This window comes from Elephantulus edwardii, unplaced genomic scaffold (genome assembly GCF_000299155.1).
Source record: "Elephantulus edwardii isolate Elephantulus edwardi_28Jun2011 unplaced genomic scaffold, EleEdw1.0 scaffold00266, whole genome shotgun sequence".
Taxonomy (NCBI): domain Eukaryota; kingdom Metazoa; phylum Chordata; class Mammalia; order Macroscelidea; family Macroscelididae; genus Elephantulus; species Elephantulus edwardii.
The window spans coordinates 3,049,886-3,059,126 of record NW_006400016.1 but is presented as its reverse complement, the minus strand read 5'-3'; the positions used below and the strand labels follow the sequence as shown (position 1 = coordinate 3,059,126).

At 44.8% G+C, this 9,241-nt stretch overlaps 1 protein-coding gene across 1 annotated transcript in view; it reads left to right on the top strand.

Annotated features, from left to right (window-relative positions):
- The window catches only part of RASGRP4 (RAS guanyl releasing protein 4), a 52,924-nt gene that overhangs the window by 29,348 nt on the left and 14,335 nt on the right, over positions 1 to 9,241 (top strand). The window contains exons 7-8 of the mRNA XM_006899739.1: positions 7,006 to 7,179; positions 8,683 to 8,799. Of these exons, the coding sequence (XP_006899801.1) occupies positions 7,006 to 7,179; positions 8,683 to 8,799 (291 nt within the window). The remainder of the gene's footprint in view (positions 1 to 7,005; positions 7,180 to 8,682; positions 8,800 to 9,241) is intronic.

Here is a 9,241-nt window from a genome sequence, read left to right as displayed (position 1 = left end):
CCAGGTGCCTGTCGGGGCCTGGGTTTCAGCTGTCCACACCACAGCAGTGGGCAACGAGCTTAAAGCCCCTGATGGCTCTGGGCGCTGACTCTCACCAGTGGCTATGGATGAAGTCACAGGCGATTTTCAGCCAGCGCCGGGGGGATACTGATCTTTATGAGGAGGAATGTGGCATCAGAATTGGAGGGAAACTCATCAACAACTTGCATTATGCAGATGACCCAATCTTGCTTGCTGAAACTGAGAAGGGTCTGAAGCATTGTCTGCAGAAGGTCAAGGACTGCAGTCTTCAATATGAATTGAAGCCCAACATCAAGAAAACAAAGATTCTCACCACTGGGCCAATTAGCAGCACCATGTTAGATGGGGAAAAAGACTGAGATTGTTAATAATTCCACCTTGCTTGGGTCCACAATCAACACTCTTGGAACCAGCAGCTAGGAAATCAAAAGATAAATTGAACCAGGAAAGTCTGCTGACAGGGACCTCTCCAGAGTGCTGAGGAGCAAAGATATAAATCTAGAGACTAATAAGGTGCACTTAATCCAGGCCATGATCTTCACAATTATTTGCTATGCATCAGATAGTTGGAGAATGAATAAGGATTACAGAAGAAAAAGTGATGCCTTTCAGTTGTGGTGCTGGAGAAGAATATTGAACATACCATGGACTGCCAAGAGAACAAACAGGTCTGTTCTAGAGAGGGTGAAACAGTCTCCTCCTTGGAGGAAACGATTCTGAAACTCTGGCACGTACATTGGGCATGTTGCCAGGAGGGACCAGTCCTTGGGGAAGGACATTATGCTTGGAAGGGTTGAGGGACAGAGCAGGAAAGGAAGATCTTGGATGAGATGGATTGACACAGTCACTGGTGTAGTAGGGGCAGGCATTTCAGAGACAGTGAGGTTCACTCAGAATAGGAGAGAGCTCAAAGCTATTATGCATAGGGTTGCTATGAGTTGTAAGTGATTAAATGGCACTGACAGCAACAACTTCTAACATCTATTTCAGTTTGGTTTTGTTTTTGTTTTTTTTTCAGAAAAGATTCTCCTCTGTCTTTGTTTTTTGGTCAATTTTTTTGTTGTTCTTTTTTTTTTTTTATTTTCACTCCAACCAAATATTTACTTGGTGGGTGCCAGGCTGATCATCCAGCGGGTTTTCAGAGACAGTAAGTCACTTAGCAGTGGATTCGACAAACCTCACACCTTTGGGTTGGCAGTGCAATTCCTTACCACTAAACCACCAGTGCTCTCTTAGCACCTCAGCGATGCGCTGGAGAGAAAACCAGCAACTATCCAACAAGTGGCAGGACCACAGCCAGGTCGCTGATTGCCGAGCAGTGACCCCGCATTGTCACAACGGAGTCCAGGAACCCGCTGCGTGTGCTGCAAGTGTGCCAGGCACCCCCAGTCCCTGGTCTGGTCCCCCACCCCGGCCCTGAGCCCCGCAGAGGCAGTGGCCACCAGCCCCGCCGCTGCCCCCTCCGCCTCAGCATGAGCCCACAGAGCATTGCGACAGCCTCCTCTGTCTTTGTAATGACCTTTTGCTCTATTCATGGATGACTGAAAGATAAAAAGATTTTCAACTCAGGAGATACACCAGCACCCAATCAGGGTACTATCATGTTGTATATTAGGAGGGAGGTGGAGTGTGCAGTTTTTATTGGTGGCCTAAACAAAGAACTAGGGAGCTCTGGTGGCCTAGTGGTAAATAGTTGCACTGCCAACCCAAAGACAAGTGGTATGAATCCATCAGCTGCTCTGAGAGAGAAAGATTGGAAATCTCCTTTCTTGCAATTTACAGCCCCTGAAAATCTGCTGAGTCAATGGCATTGAGTTGAGTTTTACTGAAACAAAGGGCCAAGTGTTCACACACATGGTGGAGAACAGGACAAAAAGTTACAAAGGGGGCTGCTGTTAAGCTACAATTCTTCTTATAATTATCACTTCTAACTTTCTGGTAGGGAGCTCTGGTGGCCTTGTGGCAAGAAGCTGCACTGCAATCCCAAAAGCATGCAGTTTGAGGGCACCAGGTGCCCTACGGGAGAGAGACCTAGGCATTTTTCTTGGATCAATTCATGCACATTCTCAGCAAACATCTTTTAATAAATCCATAATAAAACAAAAATCTTGACCTTTGCTCCTTTTAGGTTGTTTTTATTGTTGCTATGTGCTGTGGAGTCACTTGCAACTCATAGCGACCCTGTGCGCAATAGCTCTGAAACGTGCTCTATCCTGAGTCAATCTCACTGTCTCTGATACACTTACCTTCATTGCTCCAGTCATTGTGTCAATCCATTCACCCAGGGTCTTCCTTTCCTGCACTGTCCCTCAACCCTTCCAAGCATGATATCCTTCCCTCCTAGCTACAAGACCAAAGTATGTGAGATGGAGTCTCAAAATCCTTACCTCCAAGGAGCAGTTTGGTTTCACTCTCTCCAGGATAGACCTGTTTGTTCTCTTGGCAGTCCATGGTATGTTCAATACTCTTCTCCAGTACCACAACTGAAAGGCATCAATTCTTCTTGTCTCATCCTTGGTTGTTGTTCACCTCTCTGATGCATAGCCAGTAAGTGTGAAGATCATGGCCGGGATCAGGAACACCTTAGTCTCTATACTGACATCCTTGCTCTTCAGTACTCTGGAGAAGTCTCTGGCTGCAGATTTCCCTAATGCAATTTGTCTTTTTATATCCCAGCTGCTGGTTCCAAGAGTGTTTGTTGATTGTGGACCCAAGCAAGGTGGAATTATTAACAATCTCAATCTTTTTTTCCCAGTCTATCATGGTGCTGCCAATTGGCCCAGTGGTTAGGATCTTTGTTTTCTTGATGATGAGCTTCAATCCATATAGAAGACTGCAGGCCTTGACCTTCTGCTGCAGATGCTTCTGGCCCTCAGTTTAAGCAAATAAGGTTGTGCTATCTGCATAATGCAGGTTGTTGAGGAGTCTTCCTCCAATTCTGATGCCACATTCTTCCTCATAAAGTCCAGCCTCTTGAATGCTCTGTCCTGTATACAGCTTGAAAAAGTATGGAGACAGGATACATCTCTGACATACTCCTTGTCTGATTTTAAACCATACAGTGTTTCCTTGCTCTGTTCTAACTGCCTTCTGGCCCAAGTATAGGTTTTGCATGAGTACAATCAGGTGTTCTTGGATTCCCGTTCTTCTCAAGGTTAGCCATAACTTGTTATGATCCACACAGTCAAATGTCTTTGCATAGTCAATGAAACACAGATAAACATCCTTCTGGTACTCTCTGACTTCTGGTTACAAGCAGTTACATTTTTTCAGGAAGCTAATTTGTCTCTTAAGAGCAGCAGAAGCAGAGACTATAAGCCAAGCTGCAGTTTGATTCAAAGTGGAATTGAATTTAGATCTGAAACAACCAGTGGGTTTTTAGAGGCAGTAAATTGCACAGGAGACATCTCATCTTTCTCCATAGAGCAGCAGGCGGGTTCAAACTGTGTGCCTTCGGGTTGGCAATCAGCTCCTTACCACTAGGCCTCTGGAGTCCATTGCACTTTACAACTTCTGAAAACTTCCTGTGGTTCCAACTCAGTGGCAATGAGTTGACTTGTTGAGTTATATTAGCATTTACAATACTTAAAAGGTGTAGGAAGACTAGTGGAAATCAGCATATTCCAAATCCCTTACTTTGAGGCAACTAACTAAAAATATCAGAAAAGGAAGATACAGTCATGGGGTAGAGGTGAAGGAAATGGCTTGTAACCAGGAAGCTTTTTGATGTAGTTTTAGTTATATCTTATTCTGTTTCTCCAGAAATGTTTTTATCTATGAATAGCAAGAGGCATTAGCAATAATAGCCCAATATCCTCCTTGTTGGACTAAGAGGAAATCAAGGATTAATCTATTATCTAAAATCATTTCAGCAATAGAGTCTAAGTACTTTTGTTGTGCTGCCATCCCATCAACAATATTATCAACAATTTGAGCAACTGGGATGGATAGATGGCTAATAGTTTTCTAGTCGTAATATGCCATGAGAACTCACTGCCATTTAGTCAGTTCCGACTCAGAGTGTCCCACCGTTGGGTTTCCAAGGCTGGAAGTCTCAACAGAAGTTGACTGCTCACACCTTTTTTTCTGCAAAGCCTCTGGTGGTTCTGAACTGCTGGAAACACACCATTTTGGTTAGCAACACAATATGCAATAGATTATGCCACCAGGGCTCTCCAGTATGACATAAATGAAAACAAATTCTTGAGGACATGACCAGCCCACTCAGACTTATTGGCAATGAGATCTTCATCTGATTTTAGAAAATCTGTTAAATTCTGCCAAATTCCAGGATGTACAAGAAATAACAGAAAGCTTTTGGTTTTCTATGGTACCCACCCTAGATTCAGGAATGAACTCTGAACATTCTGGCTTTGGACACTTTGGTTTTTTACTCTAGCAGATTATTTAGGGAAGAAATGAGATTCAGACCAATTATTTCTAGCAGGCTAAGAAACTGAACAATGAATAAGGAAAACTGAAGAATAATTGATCATCGAGTCAGAACCAACTCATCACTGACCAGAGGTTGTAAATGACATGGGGGAAGATTTCCACATTAGAAGGTGCTAAGTGCCAAGGAGAGAAATATAACACATTATGTAACAGAATGGCTTCTGATACCATATCTTGCTATTTTAGCCATTTCGCTTATCTGTGATATTGAGTGAAACACTTAAATTTGCTGCCTCCATTAACTCATCTGTAAATATTCTGAATTAATTATAGATGAGTTGGTCCCAATTCATAGTGCTTTCCATCAAGTTTCCAAGGCTATAAATCATATAGGGAGGAGATTGCTTCTCCCTCAGAGCCACTGGTGGATTTGAACCATGAGAGATGTGCAACCTTTGTGTTATCAGTGTGACTTGCTATGGAATGGACTACACAATAGGGAATATTAACAGTTCCTGCCTCATAGAAAGTACCTGATTTAGAGAAAATACTCTTTGGATGAACCATTTGAAATGGCCACATTTTATTTATTCTGGTTTGTTTTTTTTTAAGTGGCAATTTTAGGTTCTCCAGCCTAGCTATATATTCATGGTTTCCATCATCATTTCAAGAGAAGGGAGGATCTAGCTTATTAGTGTGAAAAAGTTCTGATTGTTAAATATATAACTAGCTAGGTAGTATACAAATGCATACACACACACACACGTGTATGTGTGTGTGTGTGTGTGTGTGTAATATATACACACACACACTGGTTGGTGTAATCCATAGCATGTGGTGTTACTGGCCATAATGCCAACATCTCTAGCAATTTAAATTGATCAGCAGCTCTGCAGGGAAAAGATAGGGTCTCTTCTTAAGATTTACAGCTTCAAAAACCTGATGGACGGTCTATGAGCTGGAATCGACTTGATGCCAGTGAGTGCTGAGGGAGCTCTGGTGGCATATTCCACAGGGTGGTGTGCTGCTAATCCAAAGGTTGTGCCTCTCTGGTGATTCAAATTCACCAGCTGCTCCAAGGGAGAAAGATGCCAGTGCTGTTTACATCCTCAGAAAACCAGGTGGAGGGTCAGCTGTGAGTCAGTTCAACTTGATAGCAATGAATTGAGTATATACTTTAATACTTTATATTTATATATACACTTATAAATAGTTTACGGTGCTCTGGTGGCCTAGTCTGTAGAGAGTTGTGCTGCTAATGCCAAGACTGTGTTTCTCTAGAGGTTCAAATCCACCAGCTGCTCTTCTGGAGGAAGATGGGCAATCTCCTCGGGTGTGATTTACAGCCTCAGAAATTCACTGGAGGGTCAGCTGTAAGTCGGTTCTGACTCAACAACAGTGAATTTTAGGGATTGCGGTTTTTAATCTAATTTATGTTGTTGTTGTTGATGATTGCCTTCCAGTCAAGCATGACTCATGTGACCCTATGAACAAAAGGCCTGAAGCCCCTCTACAACTACTGGCATTTATCGAAGTTCATCGAGTTTCCAGAGGCATGTTGCTTAGGAAGTGGATGCCACTCCTGTTTCCAAATACTTTTAAAAATACATAATAAGCCTTTTGCTGGCTAAATAGAGTAGGTTGTAGTTGTTGTTATGTGCTGTCAAGTCGACAGAGCCAGGAGCCAGGAGAAAAGGCAGCCTTGAGTCCTGGCAGGAAAGGAAGATTGTCAAGACCAGGGTGGGGCCAAGCAGGAGTGAGAAGTGGAATTCTGGAAAGATTTTGAAAGGAGAGTGAGTGGATGAGTCAATGTGGGTGTGGAAGGGTCAGCACTGTGCCTCTTGCCTTCAACAGAATAAAAAGAAGTAGGTTTCATGATTTTTTTCCCCCTCAGCCTTCACTATCTTTCACTTTGCTGACTCTGTCAGTCAGGTATATAGTTAAGAGCAGCAGACTGGCTTTTCATCTAGGTTCACACTTATGTCGCCCTGGGCAGGTTTCCCAGCCTCTCTGTGCCTCAACTGCTTCATCTGTAAAATGGGAACAATACTAATGGCACTGACCTTGCAGAATTAGCGTTAAATTGGTTAATATGGTTAAAGATTCAGAGTAGTATCTGTCTTAAGTTTAATCAAGCCACCCAGAAGCAGCACCTCCGAAGAAAGGTCTGGTGATATATGTTCCCAAAAAATTATCCATGGAAACGCTGACACACATGGGGTTGCTATGAGGCAGAATGGACTCCATAGCAACTGGCTTTGTTTTGTTGGTGGTGAGATTTTTAGTTAATTTTAAAATCTTCCAAACATTAAAAAAAAACAAAAACAAAAACACCCCAACTCACCACCCAAACCTGCAAACTGTCTTTTCCAGGGACTTGAGGGCTGCTTGTGACTTCAGGAAAGGGAACCCCTTCCCTGTGTGCCAGTCTAGGGTGAGGGGAGTGGGAATTAAGGCTGGAGAAAAAGTGGCAGGTAACAAAGGTCACTCGGGCAAGGAGGGGTTATAGCATCAGTGAGTGCTGGAGGGAGGGCACGTGAGGGCAGACCCTGGGCTCCCTGGCCCACCCTAACCGCCCCTCTGCCTCAGCCTCAGGACCTGCGGAGCTATGTTTTGCAGGGCTCTGTGCGGGACTGCCCAGCTCTGGAAGGTTCTGTCGGCCTCAGCAACAGCGTGTCCCGGTGGGTGCAGGTCATGGTGCTGAGCCGGCCAGGGCCCACGCAGCGTGCGCAGGTGCTGGACAAGTTCATCCACGTGGCGCAGGTGAGGCACCTCTGATCGCTTCCCACACCCCACCTCCCACCCCCACACACAGCCCCCACCGCTCTGGGTCCTCTACTGCAGCCTACACACCCGGCCCAATGTGGGTGCTGGGATGTGACGTCATGCACCTTAAGGTCCCGCCCCTCACCGCATATCTCAGCCCTCCCTCCTGACCCTTATGACGACCCTCCACAGCCATCATAATCTTATATGCTTTTCAAAAAGTTTAAACCCTCGAGAGATGCAGCATTACGTGGATTCTGTGTTCAATGGTCTTAGCACGAAGGTTGCTCTGAAATCTAGCCCGAGCCATGCCACTGTTTACGTGGGCATGTTACTGTTACTTTTCCCCAGATTACGCTGGTTGTGTTAGGTTCACCACCAGGAGTCATTGTATTATGTTTTGCTTTGTAAACATAAGCACATCTCTTGCCTAAATAGAATTCCGTTTCATCTCGTTGTAAACACCCTCGATTTTAAGTAGAGCTGTGTGCTTCCTCCGGTTCTGAAGACTTCGTTTATAGGCAGCAAAAGTGGCCTCACATCACAGCCTCCACTGTCTCTGCGGTTTAGAAGTTCTGTTCCCAGGAGGCCTTCACGGGCACCAAGATGGCAAGAAAAGCGACCCACCACCTTTAAACTTCACCACTGCTCAGAACCCCAGTCCGGGTGGTCGCTCAGAACCCCAGTCCGGGTGGTCTCTCCAGGATAGTGACCATTTCCCTCCCACCCATCATGCCCTGGTTCCTACCCATTGAGTCACATACAACCTTCCCCTTTCAGGATATCTTCCCTTCCTTCTGGAGAAAAGGGAAGCCCTATAGAAAATTAGAAAAACATTGCTAAATCAGCTGTAAAATCCAGAATTACTTTTTCATGAACTTTTTTATACTTGAACTGTGATTTTAATGCAAGTTTTCAGGAAAATTAGATTTTTATTCATTCATTATTGCATATTTTCTCTGAACTTTTGAATAATTTCTTTTGTATTGAAATTTCACATAAACATGAATACATGTGTGTATTTATAATCTAAACAAAAAGAAAAAGAAAAGGGAAGCCCTTCTGCCCCCATGGAGACCCTTGCAAGCCACACCCTTCCTCTGGCCCTCATGGCCTTGCTTCCTCCTGCTGGGACCTTAAAAAAAACAAAACAAAACAAAAAAAAGCCAAACCTACTACCTGATGAATTCCTCATGGGGACTCTCCACTGGCTGTGGATCCTAATCGGATGTGACTGATAACCTAGCAATCAGTCAGCAAACACAACAGGCAACCCACTGTGTTCCTAGGATTGCCTGGAGGCGGCCCTTAACCCTGGGCAGGCACTCTACTCAATATACATACTTGCCTGTTGCCCCAGCCTTTTCTGGCCTCCTGCTTGCCCTAACCATGCCCACTCAGGGGTCTGGTGGCCACACTGGTCCACACTACACATATTTATGAGTCTTTCTATTCCACAGGGACTCTCTCATTTGCCCTCCCAATCTGTTTTCTTCTTAGAAGCTCCACCAGCTTCAGAATTTCAACACGCTGATGGCAGTCACTGGGGGCCTGTGTCACAGTGCCATCTCCAGACTCAAGGACTCCCATTCCCACCTGAGCCCTGACAGCACCAAGGTGAGCTCCACACTGCCTTCCCCAGACTCCCAAGTGGTCTGCTAGCTCAAACCCCTGCGTTTAATTTCCCGACCCCAGCTGTGGTGTTGACAAAGAATAGTGAATATCCTGTAGACTGCCAAAAGAACAAATAAACCAAAAACAAACAAAAACACTTGGGAAAAGTGTAGCCGGGGATGCTCCTTAGAAGCAGGGATGGTGAGACTTTGTCTCATATCCTTTGGGCATGTGATTGGGAGTGCCTAGAACCTGGAGAAGAACATCACATTTGGAAAAATGGAGGATCAGTGAAGGGGGAAAGTGCTCAATGAGATGGGATGACACAGTGACTGCACCAGTGGGCTCAGGCACAGCAGAGATCATAGGGAAGGTGTAGGATTGGGCAGGGTTTCTTTCCCGAGGTGTCAGTATGAGTCAGAGCTGATTCAGTGACACCTAGCAA